This window comes from Balaenoptera acutorostrata, chromosome 12 (assembly GCF_949987535.1).
Source record: "Balaenoptera acutorostrata chromosome 12, mBalAcu1.1, whole genome shotgun sequence".
Classification (NCBI taxonomy): Eukaryota; Metazoa; Chordata; class Mammalia; order Artiodactyla; family Balaenopteridae; genus Balaenoptera; species Balaenoptera acutorostrata.
In genome coordinates, this window is record NC_080075.1 from 55,300,694 (window position 1) to 55,327,176 (window position 26,483).

General features: G+C 36.0%; 2 protein-coding genes across 7 annotated transcripts in view; one reads left to right on the forward strand and one right to left on the reverse strand.

Annotated features, from left to right (window-relative positions):
* Positions 1-12,585, reverse strand: part of CRIPT (CXXC repeat containing interactor of PDZ3 domain) — a 49,732-nt gene extending 37,147 nt beyond the window's left edge. The window contains exons 1-5 of one of the 3 annotated variants that reach the window (XM_057558047.1): positions 12,438-12,584; positions 9,992-10,057; positions 9,186-9,240; positions 5,920-6,023; positions 5,518-5,606 (exon numbers count right to left, since the gene is read on the reverse strand). In XM_057558047.1, coding sequence (XP_057414030.1) covers positions 5,542-5,606; positions 5,920-6,023; positions 9,186-9,240; positions 9,992-10,057; positions 12,438-12,453 — 306 coding nt within the window. In that variant the 5' untranslated portion in view covers positions 12,454-12,584 and the 3' untranslated portion in view covers positions 5,518-5,541. Of the gene's footprint in view, positions 1-5,369; positions 5,607-5,919; positions 6,024-9,185; positions 9,241-9,991; positions 10,058-12,437 lie in introns of those variants that run through there. The other 2 variants (XM_007190063.2, XM_057558046.1) reach the window with 2 other exon arrangements.
* Positions 12,586-12,684: 99 nt separating this feature from the next.
* The window catches only part of PIGF (phosphatidylinositol glycan anchor biosynthesis class F), a 40,484-nt gene continuing 26,685 nt past the window's right edge, over positions 12,685-26,483 (forward strand). For all 4 annotated transcript variants that reach the window (XR_009009888.1, XM_007190066.3, XM_057558043.1 and 1 more), the window contains exons 1-4: positions 12,685-12,791; positions 14,600-14,848; positions 16,036-16,127; positions 17,356-17,472. Coding sequence is in view for 3 of the 4 variants with exons in the window: in XM_007190066.3 (XP_007190128.2) it covers positions 14,621-14,848; positions 16,036-16,127; positions 17,356-17,472 (437 nt within the window). In the remaining variant the exon portion in view is untranslated. The remainder of the gene's footprint in view (positions 12,792-14,599; positions 14,849-16,035; positions 16,128-17,355; positions 17,473-26,483) is intronic.

Below are 26,483 nucleotides of genomic sequence, written 5' to 3' on the forward strand. Positions count from 1 at the left end.
TTTCCTTACAGTAGAATGCCAACTAGTAAATGTAGAAGGAGTGACAGAATTGGAAAACCACAATCTGGCAGCCATCAGAGTAGCAATTAATTCAGCCAAGAAACATCACTGGATGCTAAACTTAGTGTATGAAAATTTGCTGAAAAACAGAATATTTACAGTCTCTAAGTATCTCCCCACAAAATGCTTGTTAATTTAAAAGAAAAAATTAAGAATCTTTACAGTGGAAAAATCTAGCAGATACCACCTAAAACAAGTGATCAAAATTAACAGCTTGTGATGGGACAACTGATATCAGGATATGATGCACTGGAAAGGACACAGCATCACTTCTATGATATTCCTGTCAAAAATGCATAAGTTCAATCTAATCATAAACAAACATCAGAAAATGTCAAATTAAGAGACACTATAAAATAACTGGTATATGTTTTTCACGACCTTGACATTTTTGAAAGACAGGTTGAAGAACTGTTCCAGACTGAAGGAGACTAGAGACTTGACAACTAAATGTAATGTGTTATCCTGGATTGGATCCTGGACTATTTTTTCCCCCCAACAAAGGCCATTACAGGAACGACTAGTGAAATATGGAAAATATTAGATAATGTATTATATTAATATTATATTAATGCTAATTTTCTGATTTTGATAATTGTGCTGTGGTTATGGAAGAAAATATCCCTGTTCTTAGAAAATACACACTTAAATATTTGGGGTAAAGAGGAATTATCTGTAACTAACACTCAAGTGGTCAGAAAAAAAGCATTTAGGGCTTCCCTGGTGGCACAGTGGTTGAGAATCTGCCTGCTAATGTAGGGGACACGGGTTCGAGCCCTGGTATGGGAGGATCCCACATGCCACGGAGCAACTAGGCCCGTGAGCCACAACTACTGAGCCTGCGCTTCACAACAAGAGAGGCCACGATAGTGAGAGGCCCATGCACCACGATGAAGAGTGGCCCCCACTCGCCGCAACTAGAGAAAGCCCTCGCACAGAAACGAAGACCCAACACAGACAAAAATAAATAAATAACCCATTAACTTTAAAATAAAACTTCAATGAAAAACAAAAAACAAAACAAAAAAAAGCATTTATTCTATACTCATGATAAATAGATAGATAAAGGGAAACCTTTTCCTTAGAGTAGAATGACAATTAATTAATACAGAAAGAATAATGTAGTTAGAAAAATCACAACTTTTTAAACAGCACGTAAAAATTTATTCAGACAAGAATTAAATTATCAAAAGATGCTAAATCTAGGAGGGGAAGGTTTGATGAGGAACAGAATATCAATCAACCTGGTCTCAAACTTTCTCCTTACAAATTATCTAATCACAAAAGAAAAAATGGGAACTATACAGTGGAGAAACTGGACAACATCTTACCCAAGTGATCAAATTAACATCACCAATAATAGGCAATGGGACATTCTGGGAGTCTGGATGTGACCCTGGGAGGACATATCACTCATAGTATTTCAGCCCATATTGCATAACCCGAATCTAACCATAAGGAAGAATCAGAAAAACCCAAAAAGAAGGATAATCTATACTTTCACTGTCCTGTATTCTTCAAATAAATCAATACTATAAAAGACAAAAAAAGGCTGAAGAACTGGTCCAGATTAGAGTCATGATAATCAAACATATGATCCTGGACTACATCCTGTAGCTGAAAACAAAAATTACCAATGGAACAGCAAATGAAATTGGAATAGGGACTGTAGATTAGATGAAAGTATTATATCAATGTTAAATTCCTGAATTTGATAACCAAACTTAGTATGATTGTTCTTATGAAGTATATACGTAGTATTAAAGGGTATGATGTCTGCAGTGTATTCATCATGTGATCAAGAAAAAAAACATGTAACAAGAGATAGAGAGAAAATGGTAAATAGGAGAAACATTAAGAAGTTGAAATGCAGAACAATGTATATATTTCTTCTGCTTGAAATTCTCAAAAAATATATATACATATCTATGCATGTAAATATGTATTTCTAAGATACTAAAATTATTAGTACTCTCCTGCTCCCCCAGATAAGGGAACTAGAAGCTAAAAAGTATTAGGTAGTTGGCATGAGGCTTAAAGGGTTGTCTTTCTTTTCTCAACCCTTAGTTCCACCCCAAAGAGAAAAACAGTACTAGCAGCTTTCAGATGTCTTCTATCTGTATACATAAACTTCTGCACATATATGTAATTCCTGTACCATTTTGATGTCTGCATATTTTAATGAATGAATGAACTTAAGAAGTGTTCTTGTTGGAATTTAAGTTGTTTGACATATACACACATTAAATACAATCTGAAATTTTTTAAAAAACATGCTATTTACTCTAATAAAAGCTATGTTTGATCTTAATCCTGTCATCTTAACGTTATCGTTTCTGTTTTTATGTCTTCTTTTTAAAAACTACTTTATGTTCATGTTTTATTTTGGGAATTTCTTCCTCATTTAATAACTTCTTCTATTCAATTTATGGGAGTCATATTGTCATTTCAACAATATGAAGGTTTATAATACTTAAACTATTCTGAGGTATAATACTGACAAATATCTTCATAGGAGAACCTCAGTCTGGCTGTTGGATCATTTACAGAAGGCTAGTCAAGGCATGAATATGAAATATGAGTTGGGGAAGTCCAGACCCCAGCTGATACATGAGAAATATAGTTTCCCAAAGTTGACCAACCCAGATGTTGATGGATCTGGGTCACTCTCTTAACCAGGTCCTATTATGGGTCTCTTGTATTGATTTTAGTTTAAAATCCCCAATTAAACCATGAGAAGATACTTCTTGCCCTCAGAGCTGTTGTTATTTATTATATTTTGCATTATCCTTATGATCTTTCTGGGTAAGAATAAGAATGTATCCTAGGGAAAAAAACCTTATAGATAAATTAAACAGTTAAAACTTTAAATACTTTCCATAGTATTTTAAAACAAATAAAAATGTGATATCTATACCATATATATCATCATGTTATCTATTCTTCCATTTTATAATGTTATGTATTTATACTGCACTTGGCAATGAGGAATACTTTTTTGGTGTTCCACAGTAAGCTGCAGGTTTCAAAAGCAGAAGTCCTGTACCTCTGAAGGCAGCATAAGAAAAATCTTTGTCTGAAACCTCAAAGTGAATAGAGAGCCCAGAAATAAACCCACACACCTATGGTCAATTAATCTTCAACAACGGAGGCAAGAATATACAATGGAAAAAAGACGGTCTCTTCAGCAAGTGGTGTTGGGAAAGTTGGACAGCCACATGTAAATCAATGAAGTTAGAACACACCCTCTCATCATACACAAAAATAAACTCAAAATGGCTTAAACACTTAAATATAAGACATGATACTATAAAACTCCTAGAAGAGAACATAGGCAAAACATTCTCTGACATAAATCGTACCAATGTTTTCTTAGGGCAGTCTCCCAAAACAATAGAAATAAAAGCAAAAATAAACAAATGGTACCTAATCAAACTTACAAGCTTTTGTACAACAAAGGAAACCATAAACAAAATTAAAAGGACAACCTACAGACTGGGAGAGAATACTTACAAATGACGTGACCAACAAGGGCTTAATTTCCAAAACATACAAACAGCTTATATAACTCAACAACAAAAAAACAAACAACCCAATCAAAAAATGGGCAGAAATCCTAAATAGACATTTTTCCAAAGAAGACATACAGATGGCCAAGAGGCACATGAAAAGCTGCTCAACATTGTTATTAGAGAAATGCAAGTCAAAACTACAATGAGGTAGAAAAGGTGCTCAACATCACTAATTATTAGAGAAATGCAAATCAAAACTATGATGAAGTACCCCCTCACACCGGTCAGAATGGCCCTCATTAAAAAGTCTACAAATAACAAATGCTGGAGAGAATGTGGAGAAAAGGGAACCCTCCTACACTGTTGGTGGGAATGTAAGTTGGTGCAGCCACTATGGAAAACAATATGAAGGCTCCTCAAAAAACTAAAAATTGAACTACTATATGATCTAGCAATTCCATTCCTGGGCATATATCCAGACAAAACTACAATTCAAAAAGATACATGCACCCCTATGTTCATAGCAGCACTATTCACAATAGCCAAGACATGGATACAACTTAAATGTCCATTGACAGATGAATGGATAAAAAAGATGTGGTACGTATATACAATGGAATATTACTCAGCCATAAAAAAGAATGAAATAATGCCATTTGCCGCAACATGGATGGACTTAGAGATTATCATACTAAGAGAAATAAACCAGAAAGAGAAAGACAAATACCATATATCACTCATATGTAGAATCTAAAATATGACACAAATGAGCCTATCTAAGAAACAGAAACAATGTGGGCGGGGTGGGGAGGGAGATGGATTGGGATTTTGGGGTTAGCAGATGCAAACCATTATATATAGAATGGATAAACAACAAGGTCCTACTGCATAGCACAGGGAACTGTATTCAATATCTTGTGATAAACCATAAAGGAAAAGAATTTTAAAAAGAAGGTATATATATATATATATATATATATATGTAACTGAATCACTTTGTTGTACAGCAGAAATTAACACGTTATAAATCAACTTTACTTCAATTAAAAAAAAAAAAAGAAACCTCAAAGTAGTCTTTCAGCAGTCTATGTTATATATATACTTAAAAAAAGAGTCAAAATGTTTGCTTAGTCTATTTATTTTTGGTGGGGGAAGGAGAAGAGGAGGAGGTTAAAAAGAGTTAGGTTTCTGCTTCAAAGCGCTTTCCCAAGGAATGGTGATTCATTTGTTACACATCATCATGGATGCACACTGTTCTCCTGGCTTTCATGATGGTCTGAATTCAAGGTAATATGTGTAATATGTGTTTTTCTGAAAACCAGTGTATTCATTTGGATTTATGTGGGGTGTTTCTTGCATTCCCATTCTCATATAAAAGGTATTGGCACTTTGGCTTCAAGAACAAATAAAAAATAACATGAATACAACTTTTGTTTGATTTGGGCCTGGGCTAATTACTTAAGGAACTATTTAGCAATAATGATCTCAGATATTTAAATGCCTTATGAAGCTGCAATTAATTAAGGGACTGCTGATCCTAAGAACTATGCAACCAAAAGGGAATGAGGGAAGAATTCCAAATCTGGATGCCAAGTTCAAAGCCAAATATCAATAACCTCCTTCTCACACTTTTGCAATATCTATAAAGTAGAGGGAAAGGATAATAAAAATTACATGAGTAATGATAAATAAAAAGTGCATACAGAACTGGGAAAATATTTTTTCGTTAAATTTGTCACTTATTCCAGTTCAATAAGATGTTTGTAAGGAAAATAAAAACTTAAGGCAGAAAACTAGTTACACTGCTGCTGTTCAGAACTTCTTGAGAGCAAAAAAATGAATACCAATCTACTTCCCTGGTTTAAACTTATCTTAAGACATGTTATTTTGTAACTTGAACATCTATATTATGTCTTGAAAATTCAAGCAAAAAGTAAAATCATACGGAAAGCCAGAAACTTCAATACATCTAGACAGACGTTTGCTTGTAGTTTTTGGTATCCAAAACCTTTTTTCCACACATAGAGCAGATGCCTAAAACAAACAAACAAAAAACTCATGTAAGTAATCAAATGTTAATAACAACTAATAATACTAATCAAATAGCTAACCAATACAAACTATTTGGTTTATTTAAGTCACTCCTGAAGCTTAAATCATAATTTAACAGCATCAGAAAAGAAAATATATATACTTTTAACTATGACAAGTTCTAAGTTTACTTTGCCTTAGAAAAAAGACCATTTGACTAATTTATGAAGGGCTACTCCTTTACTATGTTATCCAAATCAGTATCAAAAGAAGTAGGTTTGATATGAATTCAAAAATGGTATTAAAGGAAACTTACCCTTTTTGTAGGCACAGCCCTGGCAGTAATGAGAACCTGGCTGGTGCACAGAACTTTTACAAATTCTGCAAGTGGAGAACTTATTCTTTCCATATGGATCAAATCTAGAGATTTTTTTTTTTAAAGAAAGAAAAATGTACAGTACAATAGAAATACTCTTAAATAACCTCACTTAAGTAACAAATGTGATTAATTCATGCTCTCTGTTCCCTCTATCAAGCTCTACAATTGATAGGCATAGCACTCTTCTAACTGGCTACTCTCTTAATATGTCTCCACACTTCTGCCCCTTCCATGTAAGCTGTATGCTTGTAAAGAGTCAGCTGTACTTAATCCCAAACCTGTTTATAACAGTTGTATTTGTCAATCTATTCATGTGATATAATTAAATATTATGGAAACTCATGAAATGAGAGTACAAAAAGAGTGATTGATTCTATTAAAAACTAAGTGAATACTTTAGGATGACCAGGTAAGTGTGAATCATTAAAACTGCTATGGAATTAGGCATGGGTAAGAAAACTTAAAAATTGAGGAAAAACCCTAAGTGGAAGGACTTGATACTTTACAAGTGTCAGTTCTTGCTCTACCCTAAAGATACTGGAAATATATATTCTGGTTATGATTTATGTAAGGAAAATTATAAAGTAGACTCATTCAAAAAGCCTTGTCTCAATGCCAAATGACTGATGAATGCATGTACAGTTATGTGCTTTGACTTAAAATAAGGTATGTCTATCTTTTAATGATTGCCCACTTTAACTGACATTTTCAATTAACTGATGCAATCCCTTTGGATAAAAAAGTTTCTACTAAAAAAAATGTGACCTTACAGTGACTGGAGGGCAATATAACTTTAGAGGAAATACTTCCCATTAAATTGGCAATAACTTTTTGTAACCGTACTCATATACTGAATACCAACACTGTCCTAGACTTGGTTTCTTCTCTTGGGTATGATACAACAGCTCATTTTTAAAGGTTAATTTTTCCAGATCCAAAAGAATGTCACTTTACTTCCCACAAGAGAAGTTAAGAGTGAACACTATTCTTCCTTTTAATAATAAGCTCAATTTGTTTGGACCTACATGTCTAGAGATTACTTTTTCTTAAAACCATATTTTATTCTAAAATGTACATTTTAATGTCTCAGAAATCTTACGTACACTTTCCAAAGTGAGATATTTAAAATACCCAAAAGTAATAGCTACTTATTAATGACACTGAAGTAAGTTTGGGAGCATAAAGGAACTGGAAGTACTTAAAACTATACACTCTGTAAAAAATAACAACTTGGTCAATAATAACTGCACGGTCTTAGAAGACATCAATAAGTCAGTCAACAGTACATAATGTGACAATGCACTGAAGTTTAAGTCTATCATGCTATTTTATACCCACTATTTAATAAGCACCTTTATGTGTCGGGCACTTTACGTATTAAAAGCTTTATTATTATTATTAAATACCAAAGATGAACTTGACAGACAAAGCCTCTGCCCTCATCAAGCTGACATTCTAGTGAGAAGAGACAGGTAATAAGAAAACAACCACACTTTTAAGATAGTAATACCTGTTGTAGAGAAAATTCAGAGAGGATACTGTGGTGGACATGAGGGGAAGGAAGGAAGACATTAGTTTAGATGCTGGTTAGGGACCCTCTCTGAGGAGGTGACATTTCAGCTGAGACCCAAGTAACAAGAAAGAGCCAGCTATGTAAGCTCTTAGCGATGCATTCTAGGAAGAGGGAGTAGTAAGCACAAACCTCTTCCAATGGGAGTGGGCTTGGCATATCTTATGCAGGAGTTGGCACAATAGGAAGTGAGAGAGGTAGGAGGGGCCAGATCACAGAAGACCCTGTAAGAACATGGTATGGGACCTAGCTTTTATTCAATGTAAAAAGAAAACCAATGCAAGGTTTTGAGCAAAGGAGTTACATGCCCTTTAAAGGACCACCCTGGTTATTAAGAGAATGAACTATAGGGAACCAGAGAGGAAGCAGGGAGACAAAGTTATTAGAATACCCAAGTAAGAAACAATGATGGTTTAGAAGAGGGTAATAGCAGTGAGATGAACAGAAGCAGGTGTATTCAGGCTATATTTTGGTAGTACAGCCAAAGAACTCGCTGGTGGATATGGGAAGTGAGGGAAATTAAGAAATCAGTGAGGGATTCCAGTTTTGCACAGCTAGCTTGGACCATAGAGCAATGATGAGAAGACTATGATTTGACTGAAGGAAAAAGAGGTTGCCTGTCAGACATCAAATTGGAAAAGTCAAGGAAGCAACTGGATATATGTTTGGAGCTCAGAAAAGTCAGGACTGAGATATACATGTGGAATTCATTAACATACAGTTTGAATTTAAAGCCATTGGACTAAAGTCACTTGAGGAGAGATCATAAATTTATAAATAGAAAAAAAAAAAGTCTAGGATTGAGACCAGAAGCACTCAATTGAGAAGGAACAGCTAGTGAGTTAAGAGGAAAGGAGAGTGTGGTATCTCAAAGGCAAGAGAATAAAGGGTTGCAAAAAAGAGAGAGTTTTCGAAAGGTTAAGTAAGGTAAGAACAGAGAAGTAGCCATCAGTTTTAAAGGTCACGTGTGATCTTGACAAGAGTAGGTTTAGGAGTGTGGTGGAGATGGAGGCCTGACTAGAGTGGCTGAAGGAGTGAATAGAACTTAAGGACAATGAGAAAGTACTATTTAGATAAGGCTTTTGAAAACTTTTTCTGTAAAAGGACGCAAGGAAATGGGATGGCAGCTGGAAGGATTCATGGAATTTTTAAGATTGGATGTAACAGAGCATGGTGTCAAAAATTGTTTTTATGGTGGGAGACATTTTTATCTCCATTCCTAGGTAAAAAAGTAATGTTCAGAAAAGTTAAGAACTGGTTTAACTTGCTTAAGGTTACAGAGCTAGACAGTAACAAAATCTAGATTCAAATTTAGGTCTGACTCCAGAGCTCATGACCTGTCCACATTTCTCTGCGGCCTCTGATTTGCAGGAAAATTAAGAACTAGAAAAAATAAGTCATGCTTTCTGGTGAAATTATAAAAATAATATATAATCTTTATATATTGATACAGTAAAAATGAACAGGGTGAAATCAGCAGGTTATAACAGACAGCTTGGTTATGCATGCTTGGAACTATCTAACTCTATGTTTTATCACAACAGAATGAGGCAAAACAAATTCATTCCAATATACTTAATATTAAAAAGAGTGGAAATTTATATGACTGCTTTACAGATGCTCTTATACCTACCTTGCTTTTTTTGAGGTCAAAGCTTTATTTTCATTCAGCTTTCTTCCACCACTTTCTGCATTGAAATATACATGTATTTTAGTGTGTTATGTCTACACATTTCACACATGACACATACATGAAACACTTAACAATTAGTTAGAAAGTTCATTTTTTGACCTCCTACCAATAGACTAGCCTATATCAAAATTTTAAAAAATTTCATTTAGTAGCCAGGTTTCAAAGACACTACTTAAAAAAAAAAAACACAATTATTTACTAGGAAAATAAAAATTTGGATAAAAGGCAATCATTTTATTTCTCAGACTCAAAGTAGGACTTTAGGAATGGGTCTATATTTACTCTAATGTAAAATCTAGATGCCGCTACTTTGGTGCCATTGATCTTGAATACAGTAAAAATGTTCCTTTTTCTTCCCTTTGAAAACATCTTCACTGTATTTAATGATTATGAAAGTGAAAACATTTAAATAATTTGTTCAAGAATATAAAAATCAGGTGAGGAGGGGGGCTTTCAATACTAACCCTAATTAAGCTGAATCAAATCAATTACCGTGATATACTCATTGCTTAAAGATCATTTAATTATTTTGCTATCTCCTGCCTATCAAATTAGGAACCCTGACATGTCACTGAGAGAACTAAATAGAAAAGATATTAAATTGCTGGGGTATCTAGTATTCCTTAATGTTTAACAGATAAAATACATTGTACACATAACAACATATTTTACAAATAATGTAAAAGTGAAAACATTATTCACAGGAAATATCTGATTCAGTTTCCATGTTCTAAAAGGAAAAATACCTGTGGTGTTCCTTGCACCATCTTTCCATGTATCTGGAGTGATAACAGTACCAAGTTTCTTTTCACCTGTTATAACAAGACAGTAAAAGTAAGGGGGATTAGTGTTTACTATTTAATAAATACACTACATTGTGCCTAAAGTTCCCAGTGGCATCGCCAGTCATATTACGTACAAGCCTGTTAATGCTGGGGTCAGGGCCAGTGAACTGAGACTTAAGATATTAACTGTGGGCAATGGATAACTGATTCTTCAGTAAAATTTGTGGATAATAGTATGGCTTATAATAGGCTTCCTCTGTACATGTAGCCTTTAAACAAATCTGATAAATCTATTCATTCCATAAATATTTACTAAGCATCTCTGATGTATAAGCCACTGTACAAAGTACAGATAAAAATAAAATGAATTAGATAAAGCTCTAGATTTCAAGGAATTTATAGCACACTGATTTCTCTAATAGTAGTCCTTAACCTGAGTTTCACAGGTAGACCTTAGGAGATATATGAACAAGATTAAATTGTACACAAACCTTTTGTATATCCATTTTTTAATAGATTATGTTAAGTCTACAGCTTTCATCACATTCTCAAAGGGCTCAGAGAACCAAAAAAAAAAAAAGTTAAGAATTATTCAACTAAAATATAAGCTGGAAAGTAAATAGTATGACAATTGAGAGCTCAAGTACTAGGAGAAATTCCATGGAGGAAGAAATAACCTTGGCTAGGGAAATCTAGTGAAGCTTTGTGGGGAAGGCAATAGAGAGGGTTAGTGGCAATAAGACTGTGAAGAAAGAGGAGAAAAGAGGATGAAGGTAAACTGGATAAGGGACACATCCTGCGGAAAGGCACTGAAAACTCAGGGTACATATGGGCAAAATATTGTTTGGTTTGGCTGAAGTGAAAAGGGTAAGGGTCAGTGAAAATGCAGTTAAAAAGGTAAGCTGAGGCCTCATTGAGGAGGGTCCTCCTGAATGCCAGGTTCCAAATATTGAAATCCCAAATTATCCTCTGCACCCTGAGAATTTATTCAAGTAACCATCCATGGTCATTCTTTCACTTAATATAAAAACTGTGATTCAAACTCAAGGGCATCTGTGTTCAAAGTTTTATATACTATAGGGATATAAACAAAGTGGATCACGTTAATTAGATAATTATCAGGATAAGAGGACTTGAAATTGTCACAGAAGAGTCAGACATATCTAGCTGTAGGAAAAAGGGATTTGGGGATATGACAGCTCTTTTAAAACACATAATCAGTTTGTGAGGTCAAAAAATCATAAGATATTTTCTAGAAATCTCAAGGGTTGGCATTAGAATCACTGAATGGCAACTATAAGGAGGAAAGACTTTTCTAAAAGCCAGTGAAATCTACACAAACTGCTTTGAAGGTGGTGAGATTCTCCCACCCCTGTGCCTCAATCCTCTATGCATTCATGCAAAAGAGCATTTAAGCCATTGGATGGGATACTGACTTAGGTTTGTTAGATAAAATACAGGACACCCAGTTAGATTTAAATTTCATATAAACAATGAATACTTTTTTTTTTTTTTTTTTTTTTTTAGTAAAGAGTGTCCTAAAAGTGCGTAGTTTGGGACAAAGCACTTACAGTAGTGAGGAGCAGCAAACAGAGCCAAGTCTCAAATATTGCATAGGACATACTTACACTAAAAATTATTTGTTGTTTTCCTGACATTCAAATTTTTTTTTTTTTTTTTTAAAGGATTTTCTTATTTATTTATTTATTTATTTATTTTTGGCTGTGTTGGGTCTTCGGTTCGTGCGAGGGCTTTCTCCAGTTGCGGCAAGCGGGGGCCGCTCTTCATCGCGGTGCGGGGACCGCTCTTCATCGCGGTGCGCGGGCCTTTCTCTATCGCGGCCCCTCCCGTCGCGGGGCACAGGCTCCAGACGCGCAGGCTCAGCAATTGTGGCTCACGGGCCCAGCCGCTCCGTGGCATGTGGGATCTTCCCAGACCAGGGCTCGAACCCGTGTCCCCTGCATTAGCAGGCAGATTCTCAACCACTGCGCCACCAGGGAAGCCCTCCTGACATTCAAATTTAACTGGGCGTCCGGTACTTTTATTTGCTAAATCCAGCAACTCTAGATGCTGTGGAAGTGACTTTTAAGATCCATTCCAACCCGGCGGGTCTGTGAAGGGAGGAAGCCCGTCAAGAAGCAGTACAGGATGATACCCGGGGTTGATGGGAAGCAACGGAAAAAGACAAAGAGGTGCAAAACTGAGACCACTCTGAATGCAAATACAGGACGATACGGTCGTTGGGGACCGTATGGGGCAGGAATGGTCAAACGGCAGGATAGGAGGACAGAGGCTAGAATCAAGGACCTGTGGCCGAAGGAAAAACAAAGAAAGAGCAGAGTTCCCGGGAAACTCCAGTTAGGCTCTCCCAGCCTCCTTCTCCCGCAGAAGAGTCTCCTTAACTCACACTTTTCGCACACCATCCTTCCGCGACGATTCCCTCAGCTGCAGGACGAGAGGCAGCTGGAAGACGTTAACAAAACAGCCAGGGAAGCACTCCCCTTCCGGGTTACGAAAATCCACTTCCGGCCCTCCCGCCCTCCGCCCCGCCTATCCTACACCTGGAAAGCCGCGGGAGGAATAAACGCGAGTGCGGAGGCGGGGCTGCCTTCTTGGCCCGCCTCTCCACTTCTGCGATTGGCTGTGAGGCCTTGGGTCTCCTCCCCACAGGCCTGCGCCTGCGCGAGGCACAGGATTCCGAGTCACGCCTGATGGTGGGAGGTAGCAACCCTCCGTTCTCTTCCGCGGGCGGGAGAGTTAGGTAAGCCCAGCGCGAGCCTCCCGGCGCTGCAAGCCACTTCCGCCAGCTGCCCAACTGGCCGGGAATCTCTGCCCCCGGCCGGTCCGCGCCTGCCGGCCCCTCCAGCGCCGCCCTTCCTGCGTGACCCAGGGGCTGCCCTAATGGACTGGCCTCTTTCGGATCCGACTTTCTGTGTCTGTTCCATCTTTTCTCTCGGTGTCCACGCTTGTGCTCTTTGATTATGCTTCTCAATTCGTCCCTCGTTGCCCATACTCCCGTCGGCTGAGGCTTAGGCAGAGTTCGGAGCGACCCACTTTGGGTTGGAGCTGCAGGTTAAGGTCCCCGATTCCCGCGAAGGCTCCTCTAGGAGCCGCTCAGAAGAGCCTTCTCTCCCGATGCAAGGCTTGAGGACTCGGGCCAGGTCAGACCGTGGAGGCCGGGGCCCTGGCCACCCGAGGAGGCACCTGACGGGAGTCCTCCTGGGCTCGCCAGGGCCTAACACAGGGCTGGTTTCTCAGGAGGGGCAACACTGGACCAACTCTTCGTTCGTTCGTTCATTCATTCAGTCATTCAGCAAGCATCCGACTTTGGGTACCACTCACTGTCTTAGGTCCAGATCTGCTTCTGTCAGTTGCGATTCTGAGGGTGGCCCAGAAAAATATCTGAAGGTGTGTCTATTGAGAGAATATATTCTGGATTCCCTTCCCAGCCCCTCAGCTGAGGCTAGGACCTGTGAGAAACATTTCCTTTCTCCTTTCTTGCCACGCATTCTTTTCTCGACCCCCTAGTGCGTATCTTTGTATCAAAGAGGCTAGGTTTTGAAATGGCTTTAGCACTTGGGAGGTTGGAACCTTGGAGTGTTTCCTCATCTGTCTTAGCCTGTTTCCTTATCAGTAAAGTGTTTGCCTTGTAAAAATACAGTGTGAATTAAACGAGGAGAGTGTTAGTATAAGGCGTGGATTCGCCCCTTTGCCCCAGTGGGCGCCCTGTGTGTGTCTATAAAATATACACATATATATATATTTTTTTTCTGGAATATTAACCACAGTGTAACATGTGGACTACTACTTTAATAAAGTCCTTACTTAACATTAGTCAATACTATGTATAAGCTATCTGTTAGGTAATTTGTAAATACGTATATAAAATAACATGTTTTAGAGAGAGAGAGAGAGAACGTAAATATTTTTCCACCTTCCATTCATGCTCTGCTTTTGATTGGAATCTGGCAGCTGTAACTGACATTGTCATTTTGGTATTTTTGCAACACTGGGACTCCTTAGTTTAGCATAATGTTCTTTGAAGCTTCTTGGTAACACTGGCCACCATTTGAGTATTCCAGTGTGTACCTGGTGTTACTTGGCATTTGTTAGAAAATGTGAACTACTGTGATGTTAGATAAGGGTCCATAATGATAAAAAATGCTAGCAGTTCAGCCAAATTGTATTATGGGGTTTCTAGAAAGCATAGCTTATATTTCCAACAGGGCAAATCATTAACACATGCTGTTTGTTTTCACCTCTGATTTTGGCAAAAAGAAAAAAAACCGAATCGCTTAATTAGTCCTAGCACATGACTGTTGTACAGAACTAGACACAAATATTTAAGAAATTAGTAAATTTGTCCTTTTTCAGGCTCTGAGAGCTGTTTATACTATATTAGTCTATTAGTTTTTACACAAATGCATCTTCCTATATTCTAACACTAAGACATTATTGCCCATAGAAAATTGACTTTGGTTCATGGCTTGTTTTTAGACGTTGGAGCATTTAGGACAATGGAAAAAGTCATTATTGCCTATGCTCTTTTCTTAATTTGTTTTTCATTAGATAGCCACTCAAGAAAACACCATGAAAGATACTGACATCAAGAGACTACTGTATGTCCATCTATTATGCGTATTTTCAATTATCCTAAGCATCTTCATTCCATCATTCTTCTTGGAGAACTTCTCAGTACTGGAAACACACTTGACATGGTTGTGCATCTGTTCTGTTTCTGTAACTGCCGTCAATTTAGTATTGTATTTAGTAGTGAAACCAAATGCATCTTCTAAAAGAAGTGCATTATCATACAAGGTAAGGCTTATTTCTTGACAACTGATTTTTCGATATAGGTAATGTTTTTTTTACTGGATGGATAAAGTATTAGTCAAGTACTTATTGGGTTATTTACAGTGAATAAAGAAGCTGATTTTTTTTTTTTTCTAGTCAGTAGCCTATTGCTTGCTGGAAGACTGTCCACAATGTTTGATAGATTCTTGCCACGTATTAATTGAATATCATAGCATTGTGAACCTATATAGTTATGTTTTATGTCATCATTGAAGATAAATATATCTTCAGTGTAGCAATTATATAAATATAAATGTAGCAATCACACCTTTAAATCTTACTTTATAAGACATTTCAGTTTATTTTCATTCATCTTTTGCATTTCTGAAAGACACAATGAGTTTTTCAGAAATTACAAAATAAGCTCTTGTTTCAAGCTTGGCCTTCCTTGACTAAATAGTAGTTGAAGTTTTCAGACATTGGAATCTATTTTCTGGAATATTCACTACAGTGTAACACTTGACTATTATTAAATTATTAAAATTAATAAAGTCCTCATTTAACATTATTCAGTACTATGTGTATGTTCTTTATTAGGTAATTTAAAACACATTTACTGTCCTATGATTTAAAACACTCATTGTGTGTTTTATTATTAGATCTTGAGCTCGAAATCAAGTAGGTCCCACACACTGATTTGCAGACATGCAGGTCTTTTTTTGTGTGGATCATACAGTAACATGAATATGATTTGGGGAATTATTTAATATCGTGCTTTTTTTTGGTCCAATTTTCCTAGGAATTTTGTTTTAAAATGAAAAAAAATTATTATAATCATTATTTTCTATAAATATTTCATGTATCATCACACAAGAAGGACTGTGTTTGTGTTTTTTTGTATCCTAGCACACTTATTGGTAAATATTTCATAAATACTGATTAACAACATAGTTCAATACTTAGCATAGAAACAAAAACATTTTCTGATTCTACTGTTGGTTAGGTGAGTGGAACATGGGGGTCGATTTTTGTCTTGTGGCTTTTTTACAGTGCTGTGCAAAGAACATGTGATCTGACTTCAGGAGCAGATCCAAAGAATATTCAGCTGTTTCACACATTATAGGACTAAGTTGTATTTGTAGATAAAATCAAAGCGTTTGCTGTCCTTTAGTCATTCTCTTGATTCTTTAAGTTATTCATTTCTTTTTCAGGTAACCAGATTTTTGAAATGCTGTGTCTACTTTCTTATGTCTTGTTTCTCCTTTCATGTAATTTTTGTTCTATATGGAGCACCACTAATAGAGTAAGTCTGAAATTTTTTACCTTAAGCCAACTATATTTTAAAACAGTCGTTTATTAAACCAAGTGCTAATTCTATTGGTGATTAGAGAAAAAACATGGTGTGTTTAATCAGTGGATCACAGAAGGATACTGACATCATTGCCCTTGGCAGTGTTATTTTTTTAAAAGACAATGGAATAACTTAATTCATTAAATGCTTCTATTACATAGCCTTTTGTTACACAGTTGCTTAAAGGGGGAGGTAGATGAGAAACTGTCATATACCAATAGGTGTGTGACCCTTAGAACCTCTAAGGAAACTGACTATAATGATACATATAAATTAGTTATAAATAGTAAATGTGACTCTGAAGTGCTTGAAAAGAGTTTGTTTTCTTAAGAAAAGTCAATAGATTCTTGTATTTAATTACATAAAAGCTAATGTTTATAGTTTAAAGGTAAAATTTAACTCAACACCTTTTCAAAACTGAACAATTTTGAATTAGTGAAAGCCAAATTCATTACTATGTCTTATATAATGTTCCATTATAGTTTGGGAAAGTTCAGTTTAGCAGTGATAAATGATCATGTTGAAATGAGTGATGCAATACATATACACACACACACACATAGCTATATATATAGTTTTACATATATATATATATACCTGGTTATATATACACATACTGGATTAACAGGTAATTATTTTCTAGAGTTGGGAGGACAAGACCTTTGTAATGGGAAATGATAATTTCTCTGTAATCCATTTTAGAGTCGAATGAATGTCTGGAGCAGTGGGTTTCCAAGTGTGGTTCTAAAACCTACAACATCAGCATTTTATCAAAATGCAAATTCTCAGTCCTTAGAAACAAATTTACCTAGTTCTCCAAGTGGTTCTGATATAAGCTAAATTTGAACCACGGATTGCAGAGACAGTTCCAGAGACTATTGAGGAAAAAGTTAATGATCTACAAATGGGTTTTCTTGCAATGGACAGTCTCAGTATCGTATGGCATTTAACACTTCTGAACTCTATCATCAAAGCCAAATATTTGCTAGATTGTTTTTTATAGCTTGCATTTTGGTAGTAACATTTCTTATAGTCATCGTTTTGGTAAGACTCATGTTACCTTTCTAAGTGTAAGAAAATAGTTTTATACTAAATCTATTTAAGTAAAAAAGATTATGCATGTGTGTGTACATGCACCTTTAACACTTAAAAAAAAATTAATACAGTGTTTTTTTTCTAGGTTGGCGTTGGAAACATTTTTACTCGCAGTTACTTTGTCCACTTTTACTACTGTACCTTGTTTATGTTTGTTAGGACCAAACTTCAAAGCATGGCTAAGAGTTTTCAGTAGAAATGGGTAAGTTTTAATTTTATATTCTAGTGATGTTTGAAATTAAAAAAAAAATTAATGAGGTACTTTTCTATTCATGGCAGCTTGCTGATTGTTCCTTGAGTGTTTCTCAGCACTGTATCATTCTCGGTGATGCTGTAAGGGCCCACTGCAGCTGGGGACTGGGGCCAGGGAAGGGTGGCATGCACTTGAGGGAGACCCAAGCAGGCAGAACTATAGGCCTCTCCCTCCACGTTAGCAAGATCAGCTCTGCTTTTTTTTTTTATTTTTGTATGGTAGAATTCCACTTAGCCTTTTGCTTGAAAAAAGGTTTCTGTTACCAAAAGAAAACTTTGAAAACCACTCCTCGGGGGTGATTTATCACTGTGATAAAATTGCTGCAGATCAAATTGCTTCCGTACATCTTATAATGTAGAATTGGGGTTCACCATCTAAAAATGTTTATTGGAACAACTATAGTTTCTTGTTCAGCCTCTTTTGTGGTGAGACATCCGAGTGCAGGTTTTACAGGATTTTATTCCCTTAGCAGCTGTATGTATTTTCAGCATCGTTAAGTTAAAATTTTAGCTTCTTGAAAGGCAGTGAAATCATTTGTATCAGAAATGGTTGAATTATAACTAAGAAAACTAGAAAGTTATTTGGTGCCCATGATTTTGTCTTGTTTATCACCCAGCAGCAAAAACTTCTTGAGCCCTTAACTCTGTGCTCTATGTTATGCAAACTCTGTGTGGAGTCTGATGTATTAGCTGTGCTTCTCTCCATGAGGATCTTGGACATTCAAGGGGCAAGGATGAGATGAACAAAAACATAAGACTAAATTAGTGTAACTTGAACAATGAAGTTTTAGGAACTCAGTAGGGTAGGAGACCACTGAAGAATGAGCTGGATGGGGGGATGATCTATGAAGGACTTGGATCAGGAGTAAGAGATCTGGTAAGACTTAAGTGGGAAGGGGAGGCACCCCGCGCTAGCGGGATGAATGAAACTATAGAAACTGAAATGAACATGGTATTTTTGTGTGATTTGGAAGAGAACAGCCCAAGTGGAGCAGAGGATGCTTGCTGGGTAACTAGGCTCCATAAATTACTGACTTTTTCCTTTTGAAATGTTTGTTTGTTCCCCTTCAGAACCATCTTCTAGTGTTCATAAAGTCTCAAGAAAACAAAAGTGTCACATTGAACACTTTTTCCCACATTGTTACCATAGTATCCCAAATGGCATTAATTTCTTTTAGTATTTTAGTTTGACATTTTTAAACAGTGAAAATCAGTTGAAACCTTATTGGTTTGGATTGGTGATTTATCCAGCTTTGAATTCTGTTTCTGATGATAGCATTAATGGTGTACTTGGGGGAGATACTGTCATCTGATTCTGTAGTCAGTTCTGCTATAAGATGGCATATGCATTCCTAAAAATGCTTGCATTATGCAAAACTGGGCAATAAGAAACACTGAACTTATGGGAAAAATGGGATGGCGCATAACACTCAAAAACTTCATCAGTAACACATTAAAAAAGGTAGGAACTTAATAAAAATGGCAGGACAGTTTAATACATGTTAAATGGTTAAGAATTGCATAAATATTATAATAAATACGGCACTTTTCCTTGGACAAAACCTGAAATTTGCTTTTGGAAGTAAATGTGGGAAGGGTTGCCTCTTGTAAGTTATTATGAAGGAGGGTTGTTGGAAAGCTAAGACAGATGTGGAAGGTGTGGCTCATATACGTGAAGGGAACTGAGATAGCTGGGAGATGGGTTTTTAAACAGTATTGAGATATAATTCAAACACCATATATGTCACCTATATAAAGTGTACAATTCAATAGTTTTTATTATATTCACAGATATGTACAATAATCATTACAGTCAGTTTTAGGATATTTTCATCACCTCAAAAAGAAACTCCATGTCCTTTACCTGTCACTTCCTTACTCCCCCTCCCCTAGCCCTAAGCAACCACTAATCTATTTACTGTCTGTAGATTTGCCTATTTTGGACATTTCATAAAAATGGAATCATATAATATGTGATCTTTTGTGATTGGCTTTTTTTGTTTAGCATGACGTTTTCAAGGTTCATTCATGTTGTAACGTGTATCAGTACATTATTCCTTTCTACGGCTGAATAATATGGATGGATATGTACCACATTTTGTTTATCCATTCATCAATTGATGGACATCTAGATTGTTTTCACTTTTTGCTATTATAAGTTGCTGTAAGCATCTGTGTACAGGTTTTTGTGTGGATATATGTTTTCATTTCACTTGAGTATATGCTGAGGAGTGGAATTGTTGGGTCATATGGTAACTCTACTTTTAATCATTTGAACAACTGCCAGAATTTTCCATTGTGGCTGTACCATTTTACATGTCCACAGCAGTGTGTGAGGACTCCAATTCCCCTACATTCTCACCAACAGTTGTTATTATCTGACTTTTTGATTATTGCCATCCTTATGGGTGTGAAGTGTTATCTCTTTGTGTTTTTTATTTGCATTTCCCTACTGACCAATGAGATCAAGCATCTTTTCATGTTCCTATTGGCTGTTGTATATTTTCCTTGGAGAAATATCTCTTTAGATCCTTTACTCATTTTTGAATTATTTGTCTCTCATTACTAAGTTGTAAGTGTTCTTTATATATTCTACATACAAGTCCTTTATCAGATACATGATTTGCAAATATTTTCTCCCTTTCTTTGTGTTGTCTTTTCACTTTCATGATAGTGCCCTTTGAGGCACAAAAGGTTTTAATTTTGATGAAATCTAATTTATTTTTTCCTTTCATTGCTTGTGCTCTTAGAGTCATATCTAAGAATCCACTGCCAAATCCAAGGTCTTAAAGATTTACTCCTGTGTTTTCTTCTAAGAGTTTTATAATTTTAGTTCTTACATTTGGGTCTTTGGTCCATTTTGTGTTAGTTTTTGTGTATGGTATGAGGTAAGGGTCCCACTTCATTCTTTTGCCTGTGGCTACCCAGTTGTCCTAGCATCATTTGTTGAAAAAACCTTTATCCCTTTGAGTGATCTTGGCACCTCTGTTGAAAATCAGTTGATCATAAACACATGATCAGCTCTTATTCCATCAATGTCTGTACTTATGCCAGTATGACACTGTCTTGATTAGCTGGTAGATGTTTGAGGGATGTGCACGTTTTGTGTATTCATATGCTGCTCAGTTCAACTGGGTGCAGTTTTTGTGTTCACTCAGTGTTTCTCACAGACGAAATCACTCCTATTGTTCCTTAATATAGCCATCAAATTGGAACAAATTCGAATTTTCAAAATAAGCATTATAGCAGAACTGACTGTATATATAAATTCCTAATATTTTAAAATTGAAAAAAATCAAACTTTAAAGCTCAAGGGAAACAGTAACTATTCCTAGTTTCTCTTAGTAATTTATCATGAATTTCATATGTGGACATTTTCTTTCTTTTGATAATTAATTTTTTTTATTGAAATGTAGTTGAGGTACAGTATTACATGTTACAGGTGTACAGTAGAGTGATTCACAATTTTTAAAGATTATACTTCATTTATAGTTATTATAAAATATTCACTGTATTCCCTGTATTGTACAATATATCCTTTTAGCTTATTTTGTACGTGATAGTTTGTACCTCTCAATTCCCTGCCCCTATATTGCCCCTCCCCACTGAGAACTGAGTGAGATGATGAGTGAAATCAAATAGTAAGTGCTCAAGAAATGTTTGTCAACTGGATTAACAATTGTCAGGGGGCATTTTTATATGTCATACTCCCAATCCTGACAGCCATTTGTCTTAGTACTTTTCCTGGTTTAGGTAACAGACCAAGGAGTGCTGGGCATGGACAACCACAGAGAAGGAGGAACGGTTTTTTCAGTTCATTTAATGTAAAATTGATTTGAACTTTGTCATGAGAGGGGAACTTAAATCTTCATGCCTCTACCATACATTAGTGATAGTTCAGTTTCTTCCCTAGCAATTTTTTTTATTATTATTAATTTACTTTTGGCTGTGTTGGGTCTTCGTTTCTGTACGAGCACTTTCTTCTAGTTGTGGCAAGCAGGGGCCACTCTTCATCGCGGTGCGCGGGCCTCTCACTATCGCGGCCTCTCTTGTTGCGGAGCACAGGCTCCAGACGCGCAGGCTCAGTAGTTGTGGCTCACGGGCCTAGCTGCTCCGCGGCATGCGGGATCCTCCCAGACCAGGGCTCGAACCCGTGTCCCCTGCATTGGCAGGCAGACTCTCAACCACTGCACCACCAGGGAAGCCCCTTCCCTAGCAATTTTATCACACTTCAAGAATTTAGTATAAACATGTCAAATTTTGAATGAGTTAGGAAATAATTTATTTGATACAGTAACTTGTTTAATGTTAGAATTAGCCTTAAATGTTCACTTTTATGCAAAAATATTTTAAAAATTCAAAGATCTGGTGGTTCTGCAGTGATAATATGAAATACCCATGAAAAACAATGACTTGTGTGTTATTTCAAAATTATTTGGGACTTCCCTGGTGGTCCAGTGGTTAACACCCTGTGCTTCCACTACAGGGGGCACGGGTTCCATCCCTGGTCAGGGAACTTAGATCCCACAAGCCACATGGCGCAGCCCAAAAAAAAAAAAAAAAAAAAGAAATTATTTGAATATATTAACATCATTTATATTGAGTCACAACTTTAATTTAAAAGAATTTTATTATTATTTAAGGAGTTTATACAAAACGTATGAATAATACCTTTCTTCCTACCCAGTAATCATTTACAACAGAAATTAAAGTTCTGATTTGAAGTTCTTATGCTATAGTTCTAATTCATTGAAAGTATTTAAAATACCTTAAAGTACTGATTGAAGATTTTAGAACTTTAAATATTTTTGTCATTCATCCTGTGTTTTAGTATATAAAACACGGTAGAGTTTTTTTCTTCTGTTTTGCTTATTTAAAGCTGGCCCTTTTAGTGTTTTTGAAATATGACTAATTCAGGTGTTCAGTATGAACAACCCAGTTTTGAATTGGGCTGACATCTTGCTCAGTATTGAACTATTTTTAAATGAAATATTATTACATCCTAATTTTTAGTGTATTTATTTGCGTGTTTAATATTGAGTAGATGATAATCAAATAAAGACTGTGAAACACAAAACGTTTGATTTTGAGAACTGTGCGGAAGATGCATGCCAAGAGTAAAGGACCAATTCTGATACTATTCAGATTTAATATGCAATTAAATGACACTATTTTAACAAGACTTTTTCTTAAAGTCATGTACAGTTATTCCAGATTTTTTTAAAAAGAATGCTATTTTAAAGAAACTTGAAGATAGAAAAGTCATTTGGTTTCCTAAAAAATTCTGCTGACTTTTTGTTTTACCTTATTACTGAATATACTCAATTTGTACTAGGTTACTTCAGTTTGTTGCTTTGGTGTTATAATTATTGTGGGGCTTTTTTTTTTTTTTCCATTTGTTGACTTTCTTATAAAGCAAAATAATAATCTGACTACCTTAGTCCTGTATTTTCACTGAAGTTTGCTTTTTCATTTATCAGTTATTTTATGCTATTATTTCAATGTTTAAGTCAGAACCTGATCACTTTTGGTGAAATGAAAAAGTTGAATTTCTGAATAGTTTCCTGAATCTGTGGTTATCTTGCCAAGGTAAAGACAGCCTGTAAGCCTGTGTAGCAAAAACAACAGACCTCTTTTTGCCATCTCTGTATTGAAATGGATTTTTTATTGAAAAAACCACTGTGGACATTAAGAGTCAGAGGATGGTGAATGACCAAAAATTTATACATATTAAAATTAGGTAATTTAGCCTTAATGTGGGTACAAAAATTTAGTGGCAAAGAGGCATTGGTTTTAATATTTATTCAGCGGGGAAAGGGGAAGGTTTATGTAAGAATTCTGTATAATATCTTTAGCCACTAGGAGTTGTTTGGTGTCTCTTTTTTACATAAAGAGATCAACAGTTAAAAAGACCAACTCCATCTAAACAAGTACTGTTTTGATGACAGCCTATCTGAACCATAGTACTTACTGTTAACTATCTCAGGTACCTGATATAGTGTCTGGCACATAGATAGTAGGTATTCAAAGTGGTCTATTTATTTCAATTAAGATTTGATAGAATGAATTTCAGTGGAGTCAAATAATGTGGACAGTTACTTAGAACTCATTGTCATGAAGATTGATCTGTAATATTTAGTCACTTCTAAGTTTATTCACAGAATAGTGAACTATTTATTGTATTTTCAGCCCTATTAACTATATGTATACATTTCTTAACTATGAAGAAATTAGCCATTAACCATAGAATTCTGTTGGCTTTATTATGGAAATTTATAAAATGAGAATAAATCAATATCAGTGCTACTGTAAATCAGTGAATAGAAAGGAATTTATGCTTTATTTCTTTTTATTGTATTTATTACAAAAGAATATATATTTATTATAAAAATTCAAATAATAGAAAAACATCGAAAGTTAAAGATCTTAGAATGCTATGTAAAGAGCAGACATTACTAACAGATTTTATATACTCCAATTTTATCTATGCAAAAGCATATGTAAAAAAACAAAAATGGTTATACTAGTTACTGCTTTATAACTTCTTTTTTCACTTATTGGGAATGTCTTTTTTTAAAATTAATTAATTAATTAAAATTAATTAATTAGTTAATTAAAATTAATTAATTTTAATTAATTGGGTCTTCGTTGCTGCACGCAGGCTTTCTCTAGTTGCGGCGAGCGGGGGCTACTCTTCGTTGCGATGTGCAGGCTTCTCATTGTGGTGGCTTCTCTTGTTGTGGGGCATGGGCTCTAGGTGTGCAGGCTTCAGTAGTTGTTGCTCTTGGGCTCTAGAACGCAGGCTCAGTAGTTGTGGCGCATGGGCTTAGTCGCTCCGCAGCATGTGGGACCTTCCCAGACCAGGGCTCGAACCCATGTCCCCTTCGTTGACAGGCGGATTATTAACCACTGCGCCACCAGGGAAGTCCCGGGAATGCCTTTAATTGTATGTGTGTATAATCTACCCCTCCTTGCACAGTATTCTTAGTTAGTATATCTTCATCTATAAGTAATGGAGATCCACCAGAGGGCAGACAGCAGAAGCAAGAGGAACTACAGTCCTGCAGCCTGTGGAATGAAACCACATTCACAGAAAGATAGACAAGATGAAAAGGCAGAGGACTATGTACTAGATGAAGGAACAAGATAAAACCCCAGAAAAACAACTAAATGAAGTGGAGATAGGCAACCTTCCAGAAGAACTCAGAATAATGATAGTGAAGATGATCCAGGACCTTGGAAAAAGAATGGAGGCAAAGATCGAGAAGATGCAAGAAATGTTTCACAAAGACCTGGAAGAATTAAGGAACAAACAAACAGAGATGAAGAATACAGTAACTGAAATGAAAACTACACTAGAAGGAATCAATAACAGAATAACTGAGGCAGAAGAACGGGTAAGTGACCTGGAAGACAGAATGGTGGAATTCACTTCTGTGGAACAGAATAAACAAAAAAGAATAAAAAGAAATGAAGACAGCCTAAGAGACCTCTGGGACAACATTAAGCACAACAACATTTGCATTATAGGGGTCCCAGAAGGAGAGGAGAGAGCGAAAGGACCCGAGAAAATACTTGAAGAGATTATAGTCAAAAACTTCCCTAACATGGGAAAGAAAATAGGCACCCAAGTACAGGAAGCGCAGAGAGTCCCATACAGGATAAATCTAAGGAGAAACATGCCGAGACACATAGTAATCAAATCGGCAAAAATTAAAGACAAAAAGAATTATTGAAAGCAGCAAGGGAAAAATGACAAATAACATACAAGGGAACTCCCATAAGGTTAACAGCTGATTTCTCAGCAGAAACTCTACAAGCCAGAGGGGAGTGGCATGACATATTTAAAATGATGAAAGGGAAGACCCTACAACCAAGATTACTCTACCCAGCAAGGATCTCATTCACATTTGATGGAGAAATCAAAAGCTTTACAGACAACCAAAAGCTAAAAGAATTCAGCACCACCAAACCAGCTCTACAACAAATGCTAAAGGAACTTCTCTAAGTGGGAAACACAAGAGAAGAAAAGGACCTACAAAAACAAACCCAAAACAATTAAGAAAATGGTCATAGGAACATACATATCGATAATTACCTTAAATGTGAATGGATTAAATGCTCCAACCAAAAGACACAGGCTTGCTGAATGGATACGAACAAAAGACCCATATATATGCTGTCTACAAGAGACCCGTTTCAGACCTAGGGACACATACAGACTGAAAGTGAGGGGATGGAAAAAGATATTCCATGCAAATGGAAATCAAAAGAAAGCTGGAGTAGCAATACTCATATCAGATAAAATAGACTTTAAAATAATGTTACAAGAGACAAGAAAGGACACTACATAATGATCAAGGGATCAATCCAAGAAGAAGATATAACAATTATAAATATATATGCACCCAACATAGGAGCATCTCAATACATAAGGCAACTGCTAACAGCTCTAAAAGAGGAAATTGACAGTAACACAATAATAGTGGGGGACTTTAACACCTCACTTACACCAATGGACAGATCATCCAAACAGAAAATTAATAAGGAAACAGAAGCTTTAAAAGACACAATAGGCCAGATAGATTTAATTGTTATTTATAGGACATTCCATCCAAAAACAGCAGATTACACTTTCTTCTCAAGTGTGCATGGAACATTCTCCAGGATAGATCACACCTTGGGTCACAAATCAAGCCTCAGTAAATTTAAGAAAATTGAAATCATATCAAGCATCTTTTCTGACCAAAATGCTATGAGATTAGAAATCAATTACAGGGAAAAAAATGTAAAAAACACAAACACATGGAGGCTAAACACTACGTTACTAAATAACCAAGAGATCACTGAAGAAATCAAAGGAAATCAAAAAATACCTAGAGACAAATGACAATGAAAACACGACGATCCAAAATCTATGGGATGCAGCAAAAGCAGTTCTAAGAGGGAAGTTTATAGCAA